The sequence below is a fragment of the Balaenoptera ricei genome, chromosome 13, assembly GCF_028023285.1.
Source record: "Balaenoptera ricei isolate mBalRic1 chromosome 13, mBalRic1.hap2, whole genome shotgun sequence".
Classification (NCBI taxonomy): Eukaryota; Metazoa; Chordata; class Mammalia; order Artiodactyla; family Balaenopteridae; genus Balaenoptera; species Balaenoptera ricei.
The window spans coordinates 101,168,391-101,194,998 of record NC_082651.1 but is presented as its reverse complement, the minus strand read 5'-3'; the positions used below and the strand labels follow the sequence as shown (position 1 = coordinate 101,194,998).

The following is a 26,608-nucleotide window of genomic DNA, read 5'->3' as shown; positions in this document are numbered from 1 at the left end:
GGGCGGGGCGCAGACCCACAGCACGGGTGCACTCAAGATGGGGTGGAGAAAGAGGACAAGGCGTACGACTTCCCACAATACCGAGGCCAACACAGACAAGCCACGTGGCCTCAGCGCATGAGCCACGGTGGATGGGCGTGGGGGGGCAAGGAGGGGAGGGGCCTTCGGGGCGTGTCCCGGGCCCAGGCCGTCACTGACCTCATGGTCCGCGTGTCCCACCCTCGGACAGCCGTGTCGTTTGCCGTGGCCACCTGGGTACAGTTGTGATGCGGGCTCCACCGCCCCGTTGTGAACTTCAGCTGTCCCTTCCCTTCCAGGGACGCCGAACTGGCCAGCTGCAAATTGGGTGATGTTTTCAAAGGAAGAAGAAAACACAAGTAATTTGAACTCTATTCAGAGCATTTAAGAGGATATCTTGTACAGGCTATCGCTGAAGATAATTACTGAAAATAATTAGGAAGCTCTGTCTTTGTTTCCTTCCCTTAGAAGGCAAGAATGCTTGAATCTTATTTGGAAAAAAAATATATAAAACTGAACGCAGCAAAAAATAGAAGGCACATTAATAGAGCCTCTATTAGACAGGACTGGCCAGTGTGGGATTAGGGAGAATCTGCTCGAACCTTAAGACAACACACGCAGCAGCTCCAACATCTGGCTTCCTCCAACAACAAGGACGAGGCCAGCCGGTCCGCACGGCCCGCCCCAGGTGGAGAAGGACAAATGGCTGCGACCCGCCCGGACATGTGCTCAGACGCGTGCCCTCCCCTCCCTGCCACGAGGATCTTGGCGTCCGTTACTCGGGGGTTAACTAAACGCCAACAGGTAACGAACGGCGGAGACCCTCGAGACCACCAGCACAGTTGAGGCCGGGCCCTGGTGTGAGCCTGGGAGAAGGGCCCCCTCCGCCCCCGACCCCACTGCCCCACCGGCCCTCCCACTTGCCACCTGCGATCTTATGCACAAAGGCCTATCACGCGGTGGCGTCTGAAGGTAGGAGGGCTCCGGGCTCGTCTGTGGTCCTCAGGTCACTCGACCCTCCGTGATTCACTTCACTTTACCCTGAACACCAGCCTCGCCCTGCGGACCCTCTGAGAGGGACCCGGGCACGGCCGCGGCTCAGGCCACCTGGGCAGAACCAGGCCTGAGCTAGCCTGGCGGAGAGGGCCACGTCTGGGACCCAAACCCAGGGCCGTCCCAACGCCTCCCCTCCAGGCCAGCACCCTCACGGCCACCCACGGAGCGCCCACGCCCAACACCCCACGAGGGGGCCCCACGGGGGACCCCACTGACCCTCAGACTCACCCCCAACCTCCCGGAGGACGTGGACCGGCTCAGCCGGGTGGGGAGCCCGCAGGGAGGGGTCAGCACGGGCCAAGGGGCTGGGGGCGGCGGAGGGGCTGCTCCTCTGATGACAGGCAGGGGCCCCACCCCTTTCCCCCTGCATCAGGGGCCACGGCTTCTCCTTCTCTCGTCATCTGAGCAGCAGAGGCAAGTCAGCCCAGGAGCAGGGGTGCCGTCGCCTTCAGGGGCACGTGGGGGGCACAGAGCGTGGACAGGTCACAGGGAGGAGGCCCGGCCCCCAGGCAGGACGCAGAGGGGACCACATGGCGCGGCCACTGCAAAGCCACGGAGGAGAAAGGGACGGTGGCAGGAGCCTCACGACGCAGGACCTGGACTCTCAACCACAAGGGACGGCCCGTGAGAGCCGGTGTGGGCAGAGGGCATCTCGGCCCTGCCCGCAGCAGTGACAGGCACAGCCTCCTGAGGAGGGGCGGCGGCACAGAGCCCCATACCCTGAAATGGGCCTAAAGCGAGCATCAGACACACAGGGGGAGCTTTTCCACACTGGGCTTCGGCTTTTCCAGCTGTGGCTGGACGTTTAACATCCACATTGACAGCACCAACCGAGAAACAGTTTTATGGCCTCTCCTTTAGGAAAAAAAAAAACTAGCCAAAAGAAACATGTACAGGTGCCATTTCAGTTTTCTGAAGACTAGTTTAGTAAGATCAACAATCAGGTACATAAAACGGTTGAGTATACAACTCAGCCATAAAAGAGCGAAGTTCTGCCTTTTGCAGCAACATGGATGGTCTTGGGGGGTATCATGTAGACAGAGAAAGACAAATACTACATGATATCACTTATATGTGGAATCTAAAAAATACAGCAAACTAGTGACTATAACAAAAAAGAAGCAGACTCACGGGTATAGAGAACAAACTAGGGGTTACCAGTGGGGAGAGGGAAGGGGAGCGACAATATAGGGGTAGGGGATTAAGAGGTACAGACTATTATGTATAAAATTAAGCTACAAGGATGTAGTGTACAACACAGGGAATATAGCCAATATTTTATAATAACTATAAATGGAGTATAACCTTTAAAAATTGTGAATCACTATATTGTAAACCAGCTATACTTAAATAAAAAAAGGTTCAGTATATTTTCTAACTAATCAACATTCAGTGTTCTAATTAATTTTCTATCAAACATGTGGATTCATTATCAAACTCTTCAGAAGCATAAACACATAAGGTCCTATCATCAGAAGACAGGCGCTATAAACCCAGCAGAGTGAATTCTCGAAGAGGCTGGTGTGAGAAGCACCATAAAGTGTGCTAAGTGGGGAAGATCCGTAACAGTGCGCGAAGCACCCAGGTCGAATCCTAACAAACGCCGCCGCCAGCAAAGCTCTCTGCACTTGCTCTCCTCTGACTCCATCAGGGCTCCAGCAGAAGGTAAACCAGCAAAACTTAACAAGCACGGTCTGCTTCCAAAACCCACACTGAGGAACAGCCCGCGAGGAAGCCAGGCCCTGGGTCCAACCGCATCCTGCCACAAACACGCCCGTGAGCTCGGGAGCAGGTCCTCCCGGTAGAGCCCTCGGATGAGACCCCAGCCCCACCGACACCTGGCCTGCGGCCTCACAGAGACTCGAGGTTGCAGACTCTTGACTGTCCCCGCAGAAACCACGTGATGGCCGCGGCGGGCAGTGGGAAGCGCTAGCTGGGTGGTCATTTGTTAGGAAGCACAGATAACTGATAAGGTGTTAACCTGAGGCAGTGGAGACTCCGAATAAACTCAGCAGCTGAGAGACGGCCCCTGCCCAGCCCCCTACTTCACAGAGAGGGTAGGTGCCTCGCCCTAGGCCACACAGCCGTGGTGCAGAACAGGACCAGCTCCAGCTCCAGCTCCACTGCACACCCTACTGCAGGAAACACCAGGGCAACGAAACGCCATGCCCACAGGTGCCGAGAGGTCTGCAAGGTAGATTTTAATGAAAACCTGGAAGAGATCTCACCATCCATTTTTAAGGTGCTACCCAGGGCAGCCAGCATGGTGCAAGTTGTAAGGTTAATCAATCACTTTTTCTGGTTTCCTGGTGACACAGAGACAGAACTCAGCAAGAACTCCAGAGGGTGCGATGCACACGGTACTCCGCTTCCCAGCATTAAAGAGAAATATTCAGTGCTTCCCAGTCCAGAAGGAATGATTAAAGGCTCCCCAGATCCTCTCTGAAGGAGTAACCGGTGCAGGACAAGAGCGAGAGAGGAGCCTTCTATGAACAAAATGCTGTGACTGGAAGCTTCAGAGCAGTTCAAGGGAGGCAGGAGGTTTCCAAAGACCAAAGCTGCACCCACTGCCACCAAGCCCCACGGCGCCGACAGGGGACCAGACCTGGGGAGGGGCAGGCCAAGAGGACGCGGGACCAAGCACGTGCTCCTCAGCACCAAGGGTGATGCAGGACCAGAGGGGACAGCGAGTGCCACCGCACCCACTCTGAAAGGAGAGCCTCGGCGAAGCAACAGCAGGGCTGCAGCTTTTCGAGCGTAGGAGACATAAAGTGTCCACACGGGCAAGTCCACCGCGTGCCCCGGCCCAAGCTGCCGGGAGACAGCAGTTTGTCACACAGCAGACGCCACCACCACCGGAGCCTCTCTTCCCGTCAGACCCCGCAGAGCCCCCAGGGACTGAGACGGCCCTGAGCCAGGGCTGACGGGCTTGCTCCCCTTGCCAAAGACGGGTTTAGACCTGGACACACAGTCGTGCCTGAAAAGGGGACAGAGGGACTTCCAGGAAAGGCTTTCCTTACAAACCAAGGGAGACGTGGGAAGGAAATCTGCTTTCTCCTTGTGGATGTGGTGGGAATCTGGATGTGATGCCTGGAACCGCTGCAGTCACCTTGCGGTCATGACGGGGGACAGCAGTGACACGTGGACATGGCAGAGCAGAAACATGCAGAGTATCTGGGTCCTCTGCTGTTGAGACACTGAATTAACCAACCCCAGAGGGGCTTTGTTTCCACGTTTCTTGTTACAGCAGATGATTAAACCTCCTCTTTATCTAAGTCACTTCTTAAGTCCTGCAGCCAAATGCATTCTAACCGACACACCCACGATGCCCGATGCTCAGTTGTAATCCACTTGTGGAGACCGTGTATTCTAGCTGCTTAATCCGTCCACGCATCCATGCATCCCTCCATCAGGCCTGTATCGACCACTCCCAGCGCACCAGGCACCATGGGGGATGTTGTCCTCACATAATGTTACTGTTAAACTGCCCTACTCTACAGATGTGGACGCTGGGGCTTGGACGGCCAAGCAACTCGCCCAAGGTCACACTGTGAGTGGGACTTGACTCAACTGTCAGTGTTTCTCCTGTGTCCACGTGTCCCCAGTCCCCCACGTCCCCTTAGCCGCTGGCCCACGCCTGCCCCAGCCTATTCCAGGAAAACCTGAACATCTGAATTAAAGGCTCATCTGCACACTACAGCCCCTGTAACTGGTGGCAAACTACAAAAAAGCAGAGACAATATCTCCGTATTTGTCACACCCCAGGATGTGTGGCCACGGCAGGCATTCAACCCCAATGTCAGTGACAAGCACGTCAGCCCTCCCAGCTCAGCAGCTGCTTTTTCTCACACACTCTTAGTTTCTAAATGTACATTTACTCTATCTTATAGAAAGAAGTCTTTTGCGAGCTCAGGAAACACTTCCTAGCTAAACACCTCCGTTCAGCCCATTCTGCATCTAATGATTTTTTCCAAGATCCACCTGGAAGATTAAAAACTACTCATTGTCTCCAATATTTACAAAACCAAAAGGCATATGCAGCTATTAAGCTATGATATTAAGACATGTTACTAAATCCATGTTTTCTTAGAGGTCATGGCTTCTTTTTTTAAAACAAATATCCTAAAACATAAATTCAAATGACTGCTGTCTGAGAGCTGTGGCTCTAAAGGTATTATTATGGTAACAATGCAGACACCGCTCAAAATATTTTGGAATACCTTTTTATGAGTCGCACAAGAAAACCAGTTTTCTGTCCATGAACAGAGGAATGGATAAAGAAGTTGTGGTATATATACACACACAATGGAATATTACTCAGCCATTAAAAAAGAACAAAATAATGCCATTTGCAGCAACATGGATGGACCTAGATGTTATACTGAGAAGTAAGTAAGACACAGAAAGACAAATATCATATGATATCACTTATATGTGGAATCTAAAAAAAAGAGTACAAATGAACTTATTTACAAAACAGAAGTAGAGTCACGGATGTAGAAAACAAACTTATGATTACCAGGGGATAAGGCAGGGGAGGGATAAATTGGGAGATTGGGACTGACAAATACATGCTACTATATACCAAATTTGTATGGAAACACAAAAGACCCCAAAGAGCCAAAGCAATCTTGAGAAAGAAAAATGGAGCTGGAGGAATCAGGCTCCCTGACTTCAGACCATACTACAAAGCTACAGTAATCAAGACAGTACGGTACTGGCACAAAAACAGAAATATAGATCAATGATACAGGATAGAAAACCCAGAGATAAACCCACGCACCTATGGTAGCCTAATCTATGACAAAGGAGACAAGAATATACAATGGAGAAAAGACAGTCTCTTCAATAAGTGGTGCTGGGAAAACTGGACAGCTACATGTAAAAGAATGAAATTAGAATACTCCCTAACACCACACACAGAAATAAACTCAAAATGGATTAAAGACCTAAATGTAAGGCCAGACATTATAAAACTCCTAGAGAAAAACATAGGAAGAACACTCTTTGACATAAATCACAGCAAGATCTTTTTTGACCCACCTCCTAGAGTAATGAAAATAAAAACAAAAATAAACAAATGGGACCTAATGAAACTTAAGAGCTTTTGCACAGCAAAGAAAACCATAAACGAGACGAAAAGACAACCCTCAGAATGGTAGAAAATATTTGCAAGTGAAGCAACTGACAAGGGATTAATCTCCAAAATATACAAACAGCTCATGTGCTCAATATCAAAAAAACAAACAACCCAATCCAAAAATGGGCAGAAAACCTAAATAGACATTTCTCCAAAGAAGACATACAGCTAGCCAAGAGGCACATCAAGAGATGCTCAACATCACTAATTATTAGAGAAATGCAAATCAAAACTACAATGAGGTATCACCTCACACCAGTCAGAATGGCCATCATCAAAAAATCTACAAACAGTAAATGCTGGAGAGGGTGTGGAGAAAGGGAACCCTCTTGCACTGTTAGTGGGAATGTAAATTGATACAGCCACTATGGAGAATAGTATGGAGGTGCCTTAAAAAACTAAGAAAAAAAGAAAAAGAAAACTAAGAATAGAACTACCATATGACCCAGCAATCCCACTACTGGGCATACACCCTGAGAAAACCATAATTCAAAAAGAGTCATGTACCCCAATGTTCACTGCAGCACTATTTACAATAGCCAGGACACGGAAACAACCTAAGTGTCCATCAATGGATGAATGGATAAAGAAGATGTGGTACATATATACAATGGAATATTACGCAACCATAAAAAGGAACAAAATTGGGTCTTCTGTAGAGATGTGGATGGACCTAGAGGCTGTCATACAGAGTGAAGTAAGTCAGAAAGAGAAAAACTAATATCATATATTAATGCATGTATGTGGAATCTAGAAAAATGGTACAGATGAACCTATCTGCAGGGCAGGAATAGACACAGACGTAGAAAACAGACATGTGGACACGGAGGGGGGAAGGGGAGGGTGGGACAAATTGGGAGATTAGGACTGACATACATACACTACCATGTGTAAAACAGATAGCTAGTGGGAACCTGCTGTATAGCACAGGGAGCTCAGCTCGGTGCTCTGTGATAACCTACATGGGCGGGATGGGAGGGGAGGGAGGTTCAAGAGGGAGGGGATATATGTATACATATAGCTGATTCACTTCGTTGTACAGCAGAAACTAACACAACATTGTAAAGCAACTATACCCCAATAAAAAAAAAAGATAACTAGTTAGTACCTACTGTGTAGCACAGGGAACTCTACTCAATACTCTGTAATGGCCTATACGGAAGAAGAATCTAAAAAAATTTTTAAAAGAGTAGATATATGTATAGCTGATTCACTTTGCTGTACACCTGAAACTAACACAACATTGTAAATCAACTATCCTCCAATAAAAATGAAAAAAAAAAAAAGAAAGAAGGAAAACCAGTTTTCAGAGAGTTTGCACACGGTTTCCACTAACTCGCTTTACATTGTAAGGCTTGCTTAACTATCTTATTCACTAGATTCTGCTCCAGATAACTCTGACTGGCTCCCAAAGTCTAACCCACACTCACAGGACAAAATGCTGCTGCCCAGCCAAGACACGCCGATTCCAAGCGCAAGCTCTGCAGGAGGGCCGGCTGGGCACGTGTGCACGAGAGGCCCTCAGTACACGCCTCTGCGGGACGACGGGGCAGAGCGGGCCTGGACTGCAGACCCACATCTGTCACCCAGGCCGCCTTCAGAAAGTCCCTTGCTTCCTGAGCCTCACTCTTCTCACCTGTGAAGCGAGGGGTCAGATTACACGATCCGAGGTCTGTGCCTCTCTTTAAAGGAGCTACTTTAAAATGAGTGAGCAAGGGCGGGCTGTTGCAGCCTCAGTGGGTCCTGGCTACGCCTGCACAGTGGGTCCAGGGAGCCCCCGTGGCCCCTCATCAGCCCCCAGCCAGCGATGTCCCCCAGGCGCCTGGGGCGGCAGGACTTTCCTCTCTCGTTAGAGGCAAGAGCTGTCACGCCCTCAGGCATCACAGACATCGTGGGGAGGGAAGTGAAGAGCCCAGAGGAGGGCTGTGACCTTCAAATTCCCTTCAGGGACGTCTGCGGCTGGGAGGGCGGATGCACTTTTCTTTATAGCTCCCACCAAGTGCAGCAAAAACCCGGGCCTTTATACACAGAACAAACACAGGGGGGGAACAGGCTGACCAGGGAGGGCCCTGGGGCACGAGGAACACACAGTGTCGAGGGTCTGTGTCTTCTCTCCCGCATGGGCCCCAACACAGAAACACCCCTGGGGACAGACCCCCAAAGCTCCAGCAACGCTGCTCCCTGCAGCCCAGGGGCCAGGAAGGGCAGCCCCGAGAGACAGGGAACTTCTCGACAACTGCTCTGCTCCAGACAGACACCCCACCCAGGACAGCGAAGGCCCCGAGACTCTGTCCTCGCCTGAGCCCCCAGAGAGGGTACAGCCATTGTCTGCCAACACCGATTCATGATGGACCATGGCTGAAATGTAAAATGCAAACTGTAAAACCCTTAGGGAAAACACAGGAGAAAACCTTCAAGATCCAAGGCTGTTCAGAGTCCTCAGACCTGACACCCAAGGCACAATCTGTAAAACTCACACACTGAACTTTATCAAAATGAAGAAGCTTGCAGACAATGTAATATCTCTCAGCGCTAAAAACACACGAACAGTCAGGCCATGAAAAGCCACGGAGGAACCTTACATGCAATGACTAGAGAAAGAAGCCGGCCTGTAAAAGCTACACCCTGTATGACCCCAGCTCTAGGACACTCTTCAAGAGGCAGAACTGCAGGCGCAGTAGAAATATCAGTGGTTGCCACAGGCTTAGAGGGAGGGAGGGCTAGCGGAGCAGAGGATTTTTAGGGCAGTGAAGACACCCTGTCTGAATCTGTGATGGTGGATACGTGTCAGCACACGTGTCCAAATCCGCAGACGCACGGCCACAGGTCAGCGTGGGCTCGTCACTACAGTGACTGCCCCGTCTGCCGGGGGCTGAGCGGGGAGGGATGGGGAATCCCTGCACTTTCCCCGCAGATGTGCTGTGAGCCTAAAACTGCTCTAAAAGATAAAGTCTGTTGAAAAGAGAAAAACCTCAGCCTGCAAGTAAGAAGGCAGGCAACACCAGGACCTGCTTCCCCAGCGGGACCAGGGGCTTGAGCGACAGAAACGCACCCTCATCTAGGGCTTCTGTCCAGACCCCTGCTGTCTGGGGGGCGGGAGTGAGGCCCTGGTCCTGGGGCGTCCGCAGGATGGGCGTGTCCACGACCATCAGGGCGAGGCAGAGACGAGCCCCCAGGCGGGGCCACGTGGCCTTGGCTGCACTGCGGGCACCCAGCCTGCCAGGACCGCGCCGCGGGGTCTGACCGGGGCCCGCTGAGCAAGCCTCCCTCCTCTCTGTGGCCACACTCGGAGCCCAGGAAGCCGGGGGAGGTAGGGCCATGGGCGAGGAAGCGGGGAGCCCGGGCCGCACCACCAGGCCCGCCCCACCCCTGCCCTGGCCCCGAGGGGCTCAGCCTCCGCCCAGTGCTCTGTCCCCAGACAGCAAGCACGCTCTGTGCTCCGGGCTCAGCGGGCACAGCTGCGTGGAATGGCTCTCCGGTCACCACCTGCTGCCGCATCTGCCGGTGCTCGGGCCTCCTGTGGTACGCTGCAAACCGTGGACTAGAGATGTCTGCTCGGGCCTCCCGTGGTACGCTGCAAACCGTGGACTAGAAATGTCTGCTCGGGCCTCCCGTGGTACGCTGCAAACCGTGGACTAGAAATGTCTGCTCGGGCCTCCCGTGGTACGCTGCAAACCGTGGACTAGAAATGTCTGCTCGGGCCTCCCGTGGTACGCTGCAAACCGTGGACTAGAAATGTCTGCTCGGGCCTCCCGTGGTACGCTGCTAACCGTGGACTAGAAATGTCTGCTCGGGCCTCCCGTGGTACGCTGCTAACCGTGGACTAGAAATGTCTGCTCGGGCCTCCCGTGGTACGCTGCTAACCGTGGACTAGAAATGTCTGCTCGGGCCTCCCGTGGTACGCTGCAAACCGTGGACTAGAAATGTCTGCTCGGGCCTCCCGTGGTACGCTGCAAACCGTGGACTAGAAATGTCTGCTCGGGCCTCCCGTGGTATGCTGCAAACCGTGGACTAGAAATTTCTGCTCGGGCCTCCCGTGGTACGCTGCAAACCTTGGACTAGAAATGTCTGCTCGGGCCTCCCGTGGTACGCTGCAAACCGTGGACTAGAAATTTCTGCTCGGGCCTCCTGTGGTACGCTGTAAACCTTGGACTAGAAATTTCTGAAAACACACTGTGCCCCTGAAACCCGTTCTCTCCCTTCAGAGAAGTGCTCCTGTGGGCAACTGCCCCCAGGCCTGCACCTTGAGTGGGTGACACCGGGCCCCCTTCCTCCCGCTCTGCCGTCCCTGCACCTCAGGAGAAGCTGCTTCTTTCCACAGCCAGTGAAAGGAGCTAGAACCCAGAGATGCACGCGCACAGACCCAAACAGGGAGGCTCTGCCTTGGCCTTCATCGGGGTCCAGGACCCCATGAAACCTCCGCCCCAGGCCTCCCCTGGGCTCCACTAACGATTATAAATGGCAGAGAGCCTCCAATTTAATTGCAAAAGGTAATGATGCAGTGAGCATAAGATTAGATTCACCGCAGAAGGCAATATCCTCAGACAATAAGAAAAAAAATTGAGGAGCCGGGTATGAAGATGGTCGAAATCGATAGGAAGGTTTCAGTATTAAATACTCCAGCCGAGGGTCGCAAAGTGGTATCGACAGAACTGCTGACAGCAGATAAAAAAGGGGGAGAGAAAACGAAATTGGTCTCTGCAGAAAATAAGGTACAGATTAATCACCCCACCATAAAATCATTTTGAGACGACTGAGGGTCTGAAGAAGTGTTCATGCTTTGATGACAGGACGGGGCCCGCAAAGTCGGGGCCCCCGGAGCCACCGAATCCTAACGCCAGCGGCTCCTCTTGGTGCCTCCTGCTGGGCGGGGCGGCAGCCGCTCAGCGGCTCCAAGCATCCTCTGGACCAGGCCCAGGCTCCCCGCCCCGAGCCTGCCTCGAGCCCCGGCACTTCCATAGGAAAGCACTGTCCCTTTCTGTCCTCAGGTGCGCTCTGGAGGAACACCCCACCGAGAGGTAGGCTGGAGTTAGGGGACGGGAGGGGCCCCTGGACTCTGGCCCAGACGGCCTCGCAAGTCCCCCTGGAAGGTGGGGGACTGTGCAAGTGTCTGCCCAGACCTGCGGGGGCCACCACGAGGACAACCGGAGGCAGCCAGTTTCCTTCGAGTTCCCTGCTTGAGCTTGAAAGTCTGGGTGAAATTTGTGTTCTACTCCATGATACAGAGATGTGCCTTTTTTTTTTTTTTTAATTTTAATAAAAATAATGATTTCTTTTCTGAAGTATTATACTCTTAAGCTCACATTGAAGCCTGGGAGACACGCTTCTGATGATGTAGCTTTAAGACTCCGACAGGACACCCCATACTGTGAAGGGTCTGCCTTCTGGGTCACGTGTTGACAGTGATAAATCATCACTCACGCATCTCTTCACCCAGAGGGTGAAGACAGGCTTTACGAACACTGTGGGTACCACGATTGGAAAGTGCTGACCATGCATCCCGGGAACAAGTGGATAAGGTGAGATGCAAGCTCACTGAAGAAACCTGTCCAAGAGACACCATCCGTGAGCCCGTGGCAGTTGGGCCCCAGGCCCAACTGAGTGGGTTGCATTAGAAGCTTTCATTTCAAATGTCTTGGTTTTCTCTCTAAAGTTGTCGCTTTGACATGCAAATGCAATGAAATTATGAATGCATGTAAAAAACACATTTTATAAGAGGAAACTTTAAGAGATCATATATGAAAATATACCAATTGGCAGAGTATTTACTCTATGACGGACAAAGCATTCAAAGTGATGAATATTTGAAAGCCAAACCGGTTCCCAAGAAGGTTGCTGCTAAATATTAAACAGGTCTGGGAACGAACAAGGCCTGTTGAGAGAGACGTAACCTTCTGGTTGGGAACTTGTGGAGACAGCTACTCTCAGCCTCGGTGGCAGGATCTGAGGGTGACATGTGGGTGCCTGACAGGACGGGTGGGGACGGGACGGAGAGACAGCCTGTGTGCAGGCCAGGGCTCCAGCGTCCCCGTGGACAGATGGCTGACGTGCCTGACGGCTACACCCTCAGGACCGGGCACACACGTGAATGAAAGGAGGGCAGGCTGAAAGGTCACTGGGTCACAGTCAACCATTATTTTCACAACCAGGAAATTTGCCTACATGACTGCTCCTACCTGAAAGGTGATTTTAACCAAATACACATTGAAAATCCATTCATTAAAAAGACTTATACTTGAAACAGAAGACTATAATTTTGGATATCCTGCTAACTCTTTTGGACAAATTATGGCCAAAGGGGGGAGTTTTGTCAACGTCCAGGGTTCTGTGTCCTATTTGTACATGGCCCTGAGGCCTGAATCCCAAACAGCTTTTGCCTGAAAGAGACAATCACTCAATTCTTTGACTGAAGATTCAGTCTGTTCATTAATTGTTTCACAAACAATGTCAAAATTCTAAACATATATGATCAAGAAATGTATTCTGAATTTGGCTGAAAGGTCAAATTAAAAAAATACAAAAAACCAAAACTGTGTAATTCCTGTTACTTACCACAGCCTGGCTGGAGCTTTCCTGCAAATCCCACAGCAGGATGTGGTTGTCAGCCAACGAGATGACTCTCTTCCCGTCTCCCGCGGGCTCCCACACGACACTGAGGAAGGAGGGGGTCAAGCATTACATGACGTGTGAGAGTCCCACCTTGAGGCCAAGAGCTCTTACACATGGCCCTCAGCAAAGCCTCTGCCTGGCCCTTTGTCACCAACAGTGTTGTCAACAGCTCTGCAATGACATGGTGCAGTACCAGGCTACCACTCTGCTGTGGCCTGAATGTCTGTGTCCTTTCCCGAAGTCACCTGGTGTTGGGGTGGTGGGGTGATCTGGGAAGTGATTAGGGTTCAATGAGGTCAGGAGGGTGGGGCCCCGTGATGGGATTAGTGCCCTTGTACAGACTGACACCAGAGTTTCCTGAGCTCTCTGTCTCTCTATATATGTATGTCTCTGTCTCTCCCTGTCTATTTCTCTGTCTCTCTCCCTATATATCTCTGTCTTCGTTTCTATATCTCTGTCTCTCTCTCGCTGCCATGTGAACACACAGTGGGAAAGCGGCCGTCTGCAAATCAGGAACAGAGCCCTCACCTGCACCGTGATCTCAGACCTCCGGCCCCCAGAACTGTGAGAAATCAACATTTCTGTCGTGTAAGCCCCCAGCTGTGGTGTTTCGCCATGGCAGCTGGAGCTGAGACACTGCTGACAGGTTCTCCCAGAGCCCGAGGCATGGAGAGCTGACCAATTCTGGCCACAGAGACGCAAGGGGGCCTGCTGGGCGCTGGGTCTGAAGAGGCACAGGTGGACAGTGTGATTTTGGAGAGGATGCCCACGTCTTTCGCTGCCATCTCCTGGGAGGGCAGAGCTGAGAGCAGTGTGGGGCAGGGGGTGGGGAGGTCACAGCCCTGAAGTACCCACCAGGCCTGAGATGTCAGATAACAGCCTTCTGTTTCAGCCTATGTGAGCCACAGTGTCCTGTTACCGGCAGCCAAAACCTTCTTAACTGATACACATTTGAATAACAAAAGACAAAAATCACATCATCTCTGTGATAAAACCATGAAGAGATCAAAAATTTTTCAGTTTGATCACAAGTGTGAATTTCTGTCTTCCCTGATGAAATTCTTAAGTGCTTATAAAGAGGAGAATTTCATTTCACGTCCTCCAACACGTGAGTATTGAAGACATCAATAGAGACCCTCACAATTTCTCTTTCACACAGAATACAATACTGATTGATTGGTTGCCCCTCCTTAATACCATTCTTCAAGACTGTCAATGAGCTGTTATTACTTTTATCACAACAATAATGTAATTCAAAACTACAATTTCTTTCTCATTTATAGTTTAAAAACACACACAAAGCTCTCACAGTACATCACTCCTGTATTGAAGAGCTTACTGTATCTTTTCTAATAATAACAAAGAAAAATGCACAATATCTAGTAAACAAGAAACACCATAGCTGGAAGAGACACCAAGAAATCTGGTACTGAAATCTGTGGCTCCTATTTTGTTAAGATAATGGCAATTCTAATTTTGAAGACACATCTTTGGAGCAAGCTGACTGAACTTCTCTTGGTAGCCTGTTTTCATGGGGACACTTAATGTAGAGTTCAGACAACTGACAATGAACACTAAGGAAAAATGCAAAACAGGGAGAGAGGGAAGAAAAGGGCCACCCACGGCCCTGTCCTGGTAGAAGGTCACCCACAACCCTGTCCTGGTAGAAGGTCACCCACAGCCCTGTCCTGGTAGAAGGTCACCCACAGCCCTGTCCTGGTAGAAGGTCACCCATGGCCCTGTTCTGGTAGAGGGTCACCCACGGCCCTGTCCTGGTAGAAGGTCACCCACGGCCCTGTCCTGGTAGAAGGTCACCCACGGCCCTGTCCTGGTAGAGGGTCACCCACGGCCCTGTCCTGGTAGAGGGTCACCCACGGCCCTGTCCTGGTAGACGGTCACCCACGGCCCTGTCCTGGTAGATGGTCACCCATGGCCCTGTCCTGGTAGACGGTCACCCACGGCCCTGTCCCAGTAAATGGGCAGGTGACAGCTGAGAAGGCCCAGCTTGCACACCTCTTCCCAAGCTCTGCCCAGCAATAAAGACGTCTGACTCGGGAGAAGACAGCCCCACCCCAGGGGAGGGGGCCATCCCACAGCCACAAGGCCATGTGCTCCATAAAAGTCTAAAACCTCAGAGTTTAGCTGGCCTCAGGTACCAGGCCTGAGGAACTGGAATCGTCATAAAAATAGCTTTTTCTTTCACAAAATGAGAATTAAGAATTTCAGCAAAGTAATCCTTGGGCAGTTTAAGTACGTGTACGTTTTCCACTAGTAACTTAGAACATCTTAAGGCTGACACGCAAGTCAAAACTTCTCCTTGGATAGGGAGGGTGGGAGGGAGGGAGACGCAAGAGGGAAGAGATATGGGAACATATGTATATGTATAACTGATTCACTTTGTTATAAAGCAGAAACTAACACACCATTGTAAAGCAATTATACTCCAATAAAGATGTTAAAAAAAAAAAAAACACTTCTCCTTGGGAAATGTATATCAAAAAAGGAAAAAGGGAAAATCTTTGGGACCATCTACCTATTACTTCTCTCCTCAAAGACCTATAAGCAGACTGAGCACCACAATGACTTTAAAAGATGGTTCCAATAGGGCATTACGGTGGCATCACTCCAGCCGTTCCGAGTCTGAAGGTCAGGAGCTACCACCATGCGCACATCAGCAGTTCGTTTTTAGTTACAGAGGATGTTTCATCAGAAGTACGCTTTGAAAACACACACACACACACACACACACACACACACACACACACACACACAGACACAGACACCAAGCAACAAAACCTCTCCGTGACTTCTGGAGGTACCTGGCAAGAGGGAGAAGGTTCTTCAGGTCCCTGCTATGGACCTGCCTAATTTTTGAAAGCACCTGATAATAACAGAAAACTCTAAGTGCTGCTGGAACTAAAACTCTCTGAATAAGGCTCAAAATGGACTTGTTGTTTCAACTCCAAGTGATGAGAAATCTTAAGTAAAGCTTTGTTGCATTTGTTATAAAGTAAAAATTGTAAAGGCTTATAATACACATGAACAAAATTACCAGAGGCAAACCAGAGCCCTTCCCTTTGAGCAATCACTCGGAGCTATTAATCTGGGCCCCTAGCAGATGCAGCCCCATCGGCACTCAGTCGGATGTGGAGAAGGACCTCGATGAGACAGAAGTGCCTGGGCACAGCCCTTGTCTGACCCACACTGTCCCAGCCCCGCCGGAAAGCTGAAGTCTTACTGCAGGCCTTCCTTCCAGCGGAACTTCCCGTGAGGATGTGTGGGGAGAAAGGGCGCTGTCTGCCTAGGGAGCCCTGGGTCCCGGGGCTAGGGTTCCAGCAGCACGACGGGCAGCTCCCTCCCGGGGCAGGGTGCCGGCGCTCTCCTCTCCGTCCGCTGCACCACACCCACGACGGGAGTCCCCTTCCCTTCCTCATCTCACAGACGAGGGGACAGACTTGGGAGGCTGAGTGGCCTGCCCCAAGTGCAGTGGCTGTGAAGGGCAGGGCTGAGCCTCCAACCAAGGGCTGACTCCAGAACCACAGGTCACGACCAGGCCTGAGACCTCCAACCAAGCGCTGACTCCAGAACCACAGGTCACGACCAGGCCTGAGACCTCCAACCAAGGGCTGACTCCAGAACCACAGGTCACGACCAGGCCTGAGAGCTCCAACCAAGGGCTGACTCCAGAACCACAGGTCACGACCAGGCCTGAGAGCTCATCATTTCTAAGCAGCTCCTTAGCTTCAATATCACCATTAGGCAAAGTGACAAAGGAACACTGCCTGACACCTCGAGTTAAAGCAGCTAATCATACTGACTTACTGTGCTGACACACTTGGGAAAAACAAAGCAGATCATCACTGTTCCCTTATGGTGCCTTGGTCCCCGTGACACACGCATCTTTACCAAGACACACGCAATTGCATCTGCGAAGTGGTTCCATGCAGCAACCCCCAAGCTTGTCCACAGGAAGAACCTTCCAGAAAGGTAAAGTGATGACTTGTTAACCCAAAGAAACATCTCACTTTTCAGAATTAAGGATTTTTAAAGACTAAACACACTCAGACAAAACATACACACAACTAAAAACACAGACGGCATCTAAGGTAGATGGCCCAGAACAGTGAGGTGCAGCGGGTCAGCTCGGAGTCTGAGGCTAGCCTGCTGGAGTTTGAGTCCCAGCTCTGGGTGCCGTAATCTCTTAGTGCTTTGATTTCCTCATCTGTCCAGTCGGGTAACAGGAGTGTACAAGTAGTCAACAGTACTGGTTTGTGAAGATCAGGGTGATATTTAGAACAGTGCCTGCACACAGGAGGTGCTGAACAAGTCCTAGATACACATTATCAGATGCGGTTAGAGCTGAGCCTCTTAAGTTGAGGGCCGCACTGCCCTCCAGGGGTATTTGGGGGGGGGGGCACTTCTGGGTTTTCATGACGACCGGGAGGGCCAGGGCTGCTGGATGTGCCCTCGTGTGCCACAGCCCTCCACAACAAAGACTGGCCACCCCAAACGCAACAGCTTCCCTTCGAAAAGCCATAAAGCTTACTCTGAAATTTGCCTGGAACATTAAAATGATCACCCTTACATGCAACAAAAATAACTCCACGGAGATTTATTTTAAGGGAAAAACATCCTCGCGCGAGAGTTCAGAAGCTCAGCTCTCCACCTGCTCTGAAAGGCGCCCAAACGTAACGGTGCCCAACTGTCTGCTCTTCACGCCCAGCAGCCGGGGTCCCGAGTCACCAGCCCCACCTTCCGCAGCGCCCAGGCCTTCCTCTGGTGGCCTCTGTCCAAAAGCGAGCCAGGCATCATGACCCCCGCTCGGGGTCTGAGAACCTTCCAGGGTCTGCAGTTACCGACCCAGGAACCAGTGACTTGGCTCGAGAGCCCAGTGCCCAGGCCCTGCACCAAGGGCTTCTGCTCGGCACCGTGTTAAGGTCAATACACGAAATGGGAAGCCTTCCCCATATTCTCATTCTCTTTGTCTCTCAGCATCTCAGCCCCAACTTTGGCTCCCCTCAAGGACCGCGTAGGTCCCTGCACTGCCGGGCAAGTGTCAGCCCTCTCCAGCCCCCGGGCAGCTGTGCTCCGGGCACCCGCGCTGCTCCCCGCGGAGCCCTGGCTGCTGTGAGGCAGAGACCAGGCAAACCCCAGAGCCGGGACTCGGGTCCAAGCTTCAAAATAAGCGGACAAAGGGGAAGGGGGGGATGAGCGAGAAAGATGCCCAAGTCTGCTCCAAAGCTCATGTCACTCGTTCTGAGTCACAGACATGCGCACGCACACACACATGCACATACATGCAGGCACACACACAGACACACACACACACACACACACACACACACACACACAGCATTGGGCAAGCTGGAGTTAGGGCCTTTTTGGAACTAATGCAACATCTGCCCCTGAGCTGGGCCATTCATGCTCAGCCTCTATGTGTCCTGAGGAAGGTAGATCCACACGGAAGAATCTTCAGGAATTAAGGCATGCCTCTGAACATTTGCCATTTACTTCTGAGGGGATTTAAGTGTGTAATCTCTGACTTACGTGCAGTTGAAAGGAAAGGGCACATGTCTGCCTTTTCCCTGCTACAGGAGTTAACCTTGCCGTATTTACTTGGATGACCAGAGATGCCCAAAGTAGAAAAGGAGAGGGAAAAAGAGGTACTTCAGAAAACTTACATGAGTTATGTCACTAACAGTTTGTTGCCTGCCCTTGAGAAAGACTAGATTAAGGAGAAAGCCAGCAACCATCCTGGGATGGTGAGAAAGCCCACGGACTTTCTCTCCTGGGATCCGTCTAAAGCAGGTGTGAGGATTCGGGGAGAGCACGGAAGGGGAGGTAAACACACCGTTTGCAGGTATGGGACACGCTCCCGAGTCTCACTGCTGCCGCACCACCAGCCCCCACCACAGAGCCCGGAGAGGCGCTCTGAACACCCGAGGAGGGGGCCCAGGGGGCCCAGCACCCGGCACGTCTGGTGGAGGCTCTGATCGGGACGTGCGTCTGCCAACCCCAACGTTAGGGGTGGGTCTGGGCAGCTCACTATTAGGAATGATAAGAAAAAACAGACAAAACCCCGCACGTACACACAGAGGGGGGGTGACTGAAAGATGCATCAAGCGTAAGCAGGACTGAGGATGAACCAGTAAAACTAGGTGCACTTTCCAGGCCACCGAGCGGGGTGATGGTGGGTCCCGATCGGTGACAGTCCCTGATGTGGACAGTCCCGCACGATTACCGCCAGCGAGATGCGCCCAGACCCTCGCCTCCCGCCTTGTCAGCCTCACCCTGGCTTCCCAGCTCTTAGTTTCTCTCACCTCGTTCCTTTCATATATGTGCCTTTTGTCCTATAACTCCTGCTCCCGTGGAAGCTGCAACAAACCAATTCTGTGTGTTCTTCTCCGGGTGGGATCAACCCGGGACAGTCGACACAGCCATGGGAGCGGGATCCCTCCTAAAGAAGAGGGTCCCCAAGGTGCACATAGCACTGCCGCCAAATGAGACGCCATGTATCACATGGGACCTAACTGCTGAGCAAAGCTGCTATTTATTGTCTACCCAGGGCGACACATCTGAAAGTAAGTGTGGTGAGTTTACAGGGAGCAACCCCTATGATCACAAGTGTTTGGAATAAGTGGAGTATGCAAAGTGCAAAAGCAAAAAGGAAATTCTATTGCATCACGGTTCATCACCATGAAACTAGCGCTATAAACATAAGAAAATAACCCAGAATTTCTGCCATACTTGCTACTCCAAACTAAGTTTACTTCTTTGTTCACAAAAATCATCCACGTTTCGGCTTCATCCCACTCTACCCGTGAATGTGAGCGGACATAAAATTATATTAACAAGTCCTGAACAAAGTAGCATACACCTAATATACGTACTCTATGTCCCTTCGTAATCACTGAGAGAAAACACAAGAAAACGGCCATTTCTGCAAATATACCCAAATTAAAAACAAATCTAAACTTCTTTGAGGCAGTTAACACGGACCTAACGGCAGGAACAATGGTTCTCATCTGGCAGGTTTCTTGCTGATCAAACAAAACACACACTTCTCTTCTTCAGGTAAGTGACTCCAAAATGAATGATTCACACTCTGGGTTTTGGCACCTGGGGTGAGGACACTCAAAGGACACTGAGAAACTCTTAAAACAACTCAATATAAAATTAATTTCCATTCACATAACTGACGTATCCTACCTATTCCCTGCAGCCTCTTCGGGTGGGAAGTGGGGTCGTCAGGGCAGCATAACTGCCCAGAGGACGGAAGCCACCCTAACACGACAGGTGGGAGACGGCTGCCACATGCTGCGGAAACCAAAGATCCAGCGCACGAGGGCTCGGCCAGGACCACTAGTTCCCAGGGCATTCCGAAACCCACAGTCACTACTTTACTGAAAAAGGGAAAACCGCAAGGCAGAAACAAATCTATTAAGTCATTCGTGATTATATGAGTGGTTACCAGTCAAATTTTGAAAACCTTTTACAAAAAGAATGTAATATATTATTTCCCCAGTTTATACATCTCTCTCTTAAAATACACAGATTTGGCAATCTGGTTAATTTCTTCCTGCTCAAAAGTCAAAAAATCACAGCAGAACACAAGATAGCTTTTCATAAATGCTACAAGGATTTAAAAAAAAGATCAGTTTAAGAGTTACACCATTAAGTCAGGAAGCCCGCTTTGACTGAGTCTGTGGATGCAAGGTTTCCTGTGGCCGAGACACACGGATACGTGCAGTGAAAGAATCATGCTTATGCACTGCCGGGTACCCCTTTCTGACAACAGACGAGTGTGGAACTTTGGGCACTGGGTGACTTAGTTATCGGAAGTCTGTGTTTATTCTGACACTGCTCAGCTGCACACACTTACACACTCACATCAGCCATGTGCATGGCTCAACAGAAACACGCCCTCCCACTAAGAATCCAGCCATGGACAGTGTGTGGGCAGAAAGACCTCCCTGGGCGGGACACGTCCGAGGCCCAGAGCCTATCACAACGCAGGCCCGATGCGGAGCCCATGGACACAGCTGCACCGGCCCTCCTGGGGCGAGGCTCCTGTCCCGTCCTTGTGCCCCAGCGAGGGCTGAGGGGCAGAGCCAGGGGGCAGGGCAGGCCCTCAGCCCTGGAACGGCTGACTCTCCCCGGCCCTGAAGTCCAGGTTCACACAGGCCCACTGCGGCCGCTCACTGCAGACTCCACCCAGGGCAGGGAGAAGAGGGCAAGTGCAGGGCAGGGTGGGCGCCGCGCGGCTTGGCGGCGCGTCCAGGGAGCTCAAGGCTTCTGCTCCTGGGTCTCACCAGCAAGTTCAGGGTCGGCTCGGAGCCGTGACACATTATGACGTGAAACACCCCCCGAATTCCAAGCAGCAGCCCTGGCTGTCCCTGTTCTCCTCCTCCTCCTCCTCCCACACCCTCTTTCTCAAACAGCAGAAGAAAAATCGACTATAGTTTAAAATTCTCCAGGCAGAATTAGTGGTCCTTCGGGTTTACATTTTTTAATTATTTAAACCTCAAGTTTAAATAATCACAAACAGAACTTCAAAACATACATTCTCCTAAACTATCCCACTGGATACAACGGTATATGTCTGCCCTGCGTGCTCTGGGAAAGACCCTTTGGGTTCATGAAGGACCAGCTGAAACACACTTTGAACCCTAGTGTTTAACGGAAACTTGAACTGCAATCTCAGAAAGAATATGAATTTATCCTGTGATATAAATAATTATTTATACTCCGCACCGTACGTTCAGATTTTCGTATTTTGACTCTTCCTAGATAAGCTGCATCTGTACAGTGCATTTTACTATTTTTTCCTCATCACCCCCTTCCTAATACTTAGCTTCAGTGACCCTCACAAGGCGCCAGGGTGGCTCTGACGACCATCCCCGTTTGACAAAGGAGACTTTAGCCAAAGTGAAAGAGGAAGACATCTTTATATTGTCCTGTAAAACCACAGACTGTTCTTTTCCTACAACATAAGGGATGCGAGGCCTCATTCCAGGCTTCTCTTAAAGCTAGCGGACCACTTTTGCAGTGAGCCAGTAACCAGGGAAGCAACTTCAGGGCTCCAGTTTAAAAACCTTACACCTAAGTATATCTAGGTTGGATGAAACCAGAAAGCACAAACCTGGACCTTATAAAATCTGATAAATCTTCCAGGATGACACTGTCATAATCACAGAGACCTTTCCACCGTCTCACTGGCAGCAGAATCATACCATAGGATCTCTGAAAATTTCAAACATCTTTTCTTACGTATCCTCAGAGACAACTTTGGAAAGATATTAAGGATAACTTTGAATTTACTCTTTGTAACATTCACCCAAGTCAACTTACACTGTTCTATACACTGAAGTGAAAAGAAGAAACGCAAAGTCAGAGAGGAGGCCAAATCCTTTCTTCTGGCCAGACCACCTCAAGTATTTGGAGACCTGCACAAGTTTCTTTTCTTCCATTTCCTCTCTAAGCTCAACACCCAAGCTTACGGCCCTTTTTCCTTCTTCTAATAAGAACGGTAACATGCACACCCGCTTCCCAGGAATTCCTGACCCTCTCAGCCGGCCTGGCATTCCAGTGTGATATTTACCTCCATCTGCACTGCAGAGGTATCTTCTCCCCAGAAAGCAGAGGTCAGCGGTCACTGTGCAAGTGCCACGGGCATCTGCAAGGACATCAGAGAAAGACCCGGCACGTCCCCCGTAGGGGGGGCAGGGTGTGTGGGGATGGGCTGCAGCTGACCGCCACTAGTTTCACTTCCATCCCCCAAAGCTGCTGGCTTCCGATTTTAGTGATTTGTCCCTTAAGGAGATTTTCACCGTGCGCGAAACACTGCAGTCTGTATGACTGCTCCCGACGCACCACTTGGGAAATGGTGCATGTTTCCATTATCTTGACTTTGCTTCCACTCTCCAGCAGGAAGCGTTAATCCACAGCCAACGTGCGTAACTCCTCAGTAGCTGGAGGGCCTCTTCATCATGAGAAGGAGATGGAGAGCCACCAAATTACACCGTGGTGGCTAATCAGCCCCCGGGCCAATCTCGACGGTGATACAGCCCCTATCTCGTAGTGAGCCGGCGCCAGAGGACCGTCACCTCCTTCCTGCTCTTAGCTGCCGCGTTCCCGAACACCCCCCCTTCATCGGGGCTCCAAGAGACGCCGGCGTACACGGGAGACGGAGGGTGACGCCAGGAGGCCCTAGAGGGCTCGGAGGGTCTGCAGCCCCCACGCGCCCAGCTCGCCGTCCGTGTAGACACCGCACGTGCTGATGACACGCATCGCCCGTCAGGGTCGGCGCCGACCCTGGGAGACCCAACCCCAGAGGAGAACGAGCACGCAGCACACGGAGGGGGAGTCGTCAGCAGCCCTTCCTCACCTACCCCCGGAAAGGGGAAGAGGGTCAACTACACGTGTGACACGAGGACGAACTCTCACCTCAGTGCCTTTAACACAACAAGGTAAAGTTTTATTAATTTTACGTATCTACATCCCATATCCTTCCAAAAGGATTTAAGGCAGCTAATATACATAACCTGGAGCAGGACGGGATGAGATGCCCTGAAAATGGTGAAAAGACCACGGTCTGCTGAAAGCATCCTCACGGCTCAGTCCAAGCCCTGCGGGCAGCCCGCCACCAGCTGAGCTGACTTCACCCAGGAGGGGCTCACGTGAGTGGCGTGCCCACGGCCGCGTGTCTGATGAGCAGCAGGGCGGCCAGTGCCCCTCACCTCAGTGCGACAGGCAGAGCGGAAGGAGGGCCGTGAGCCGTGACGAGATTCAGGGACAGGCACGCGGCGCTGAGCAGGCGTGGAAGAGAGCTCACTACATCCAGTGAACTTAGAGCCGACTCCTGAATCCAAGCCATTCGACACACGAGGGAATGAGGCCCAAACTGACCGACTCGCCAAAGGGATGCCGTGAATTAGCTACAGATCTGCAGGCAGAGCCCAGGGCCACGGACCCCAGGCCCACCGTTGCTTCCACAATCGCCACGCTGACCGCAGGAGCGCACCGGGAGGGAGAGGAGAAGCATGCCGGGAAAGACGATGACTCTAGTATCTGCGAAATGAGGGGGTCCCCTCGAGAGCAGAATTCGTGACCAGCAGGAAGCTGCGTGAACACTCCCCAAACTTACTCTGATGAAGATGCGTCTACACTCCCAGCGCCTGACACCACTTCCAAGCCGCGGAGCGATGGCCACAGGCGGCTCCCAATCCCCGTTCCGCAGGCGCCTCCCGCAGCCAGACTGCCCAGCCGGGAGGTCCAGTCGCTGCCCCGGGGAGCGAGCGGCCCTGGACGCAACCTCCTCCTCTCTCTGGCCCACAGGTACCCTACCTACCGTGGTCCCCACTTTACAGGGTCACTGTGGGAAATGACAAGGCGAGGCACGCAAGCCCCCGACGGCCCGGGTCTCAGTCACGACTCAGCAGCGTTTCTGCGCCCCACTTCGCCCCTTTCTCACTCAACACGTGCAGTGCTCTGTGTGCCAGGCACCGTCCTTGGCGCTGATGCAGGCGACAGCGCGCAGCCTGCATCCTGACAGGCCCCTGCCCGGAGGGAGCTCAGGCTACGGAGAAAGACGCAGGAGCACGAACGCAGAGAGGGCAGGGTCGGGAGGCGGTGACGGCTGTGACGAGATAAAAGTGGGTAAAAAGACAGGAAGGCGTGAGTGGGGTCGGAGCAGTGATCATTCCGGAGACAGCGGCTGGGAAGGACCTCTCTGGGGAGGCGACGCTGAGCCCAGGGGAGCTGAGCGCAGCAGGTCACGGGGCGGCCCCTCCGGGTCAGGTCGGGGCCTGTGTCCCCACAGGGCGACACCGGGGAGTCAGGCCCGGAAGGGTCTGGGGGGGACGTGACACCAGCCCCTTCACTGCCTTATTTACAGCCACGCAAAGTACCGCATTCCAGAGACCCCGCCAAGGAGCCATCGGCACAACCAGAAATGTCACCTCCTTTTCAGGAATGGAGACCTGATCTACAGAAACAGGTGACTTTCCAGTGACCCTACGGCCACCTCGGGGAAGGTGAGCACAAGAGACCCACCGTGCACTAGCTGACCCTGCTTGCTGCGATGCAGGCGTGGGCGCCGTCCACCCCATGCCCCCGCCGCCCCAGAACAGGAGAGGCTGAGGGGTCCTGAGGACAGGCGCCCCACGCCTCTGCCAGTCAGCGCAGCCACGACCCCAGGGCACCAGGACCGTGTGGCATTCCTGGACACTCCCGTCTGGCCGGCAGCGGCCGATGGTCAGAGCATCTGGGAGCCCCTCTCCTGGAACTGCTCTCAGCACAAGTAATAAGCCAAAAAGGAAAGCAAGCGAGTGAACACAGAACACCGACTGCCTCATGTCTGACCACAGTGTCCTTCACCTCCACGGATCCACCAGACTTAAATCTCCAAAACTCACACTCCCTATCTACTGCTGACACTTGGACACCACTGAGGATGGTTAAGAGAACGTGCACGACAGCCCCACATGCCGACGAGGATGCCGAGACCGGACCCGCAGCACGGCCGGCACCACCCCTCCGGAGCAGAGCGCGGCCGTTTCCACCAAACTAAGCCCTGCGCCGCATGGCCCAGCAGCTGCCCCCAGGCGCCTGGCCAGGAGAGTGGAGACCCAGGCGCGCAGGGTGCTGTTCAGAGGCTCTCTACGCACAACAGCCCGAAGCCGGGGACCCGGACGCTCCACAGGGGAACACTTACACAGACTGTGTCCACCCCACCCGGAGTCCTACTCAGAGTAAGAAGGAAGGAGGGACGATGATGCAAAAGCCGCCCTCAGATGCACGCGGCGTGACTCCACGTGCAGAATGCTCTCCCGGTGACGGCGCACCGGCTGGCGCAGGCTCACAGCGGCCAGGGATGAAGGGCGGGGCGTGCGGGGGCGGCGGTGGCCGTAACCAGGCGGCCCGAGCGATCCTGGTTCTGGGTCCCGACCGTGGTGGTGACCACACAGACTGACACGCGTGACGAGATGCAGGGAGCTCAGGGCACACACACAGGCATGAGTGCGGAACACGTGAACCTGCGTGGGGCTGTGGGCCGCCTCGACGGCAGCGGTGCACGGCCCCCGCTGGGGGAGACGGGCGGGCACGCAGGGTCTCTCTGAGCTGTTGCTACAACCGCACCTGCCGCCACGGGTGAAAAGGTCAAAGACACAGAGAGAAGCAATGGACAACAAACAAGACTTCAAGAAGTACTTTGAACAAGAGCAGCAAACTGGGAATCACAGCGTTCCGAGGTGACTCTGAGAGGATGGGTTTAAATATCGACACTTACCTCCTGACACGCTCCCTTTCACAGGTGAGAGCACGGGTGTACTACCTCCGCCGCCACCGCCGCCCGTGGGCAGGCGCGGCCTGCTCCCCCTACGACGGCAGCTTTGATGGAGCATTTGGGCCCGGGGGGGAGCGGGGAGCAGACGACGGCCCCTCCCTTAGCCCCTCGTCCCCTCGTCCACAGGGGGCAGGTCCCCTCCCAGCGCTCACCCCTCTCTGCACTCGCCAAAGGCATGGACACCGCCTGTATATGCCGGCCTCGCCCGAAATGACTGCGGGTCTGCACTGTCTCACTCACCCGCTCCCCAGTGCCGGGGTGGCTCCTGGAACAGACACACGTGCACGCACACATGCACACACATATGTGCACACACTCTTGCACTCACACACACACATGCAAATGTTTGCTGGGGAAGCACGGCTGCCACCTGAGACGTGGGCTCCGAACAGCTCTGTGTGGTTTGCGGTGCTGTTCTGCACCCATGGGTAGTTTCT

General features: G+C 52.6%; 1 protein-coding gene across 6 annotated transcripts in view; it reads right to left on the bottom strand.

The window, feature by feature from the left end:
• The window catches only part of EIPR1 (EARP complex and GARP complex interacting protein 1), an 88,850-nt gene that overhangs the window by 6,488 nt on the left and 55,754 nt on the right, over window positions 1-26,608 (bottom strand). For all 6 annotated transcript variants that reach the window (XM_059942302.1, XM_059942303.1, XM_059942306.1 and 3 more), the window contains 2 exons: window positions 12,767-12,866; window positions 199-335 (listed from right to left, as the gene is read on the bottom strand). In XM_059942302.1, coding sequence (XP_059798285.1) covers window positions 199-335; window positions 12,767-12,866 — 237 coding nt within the window. The remainder of the gene's footprint in view (window positions 1-198; window positions 336-12,766; window positions 12,867-26,608) is intronic.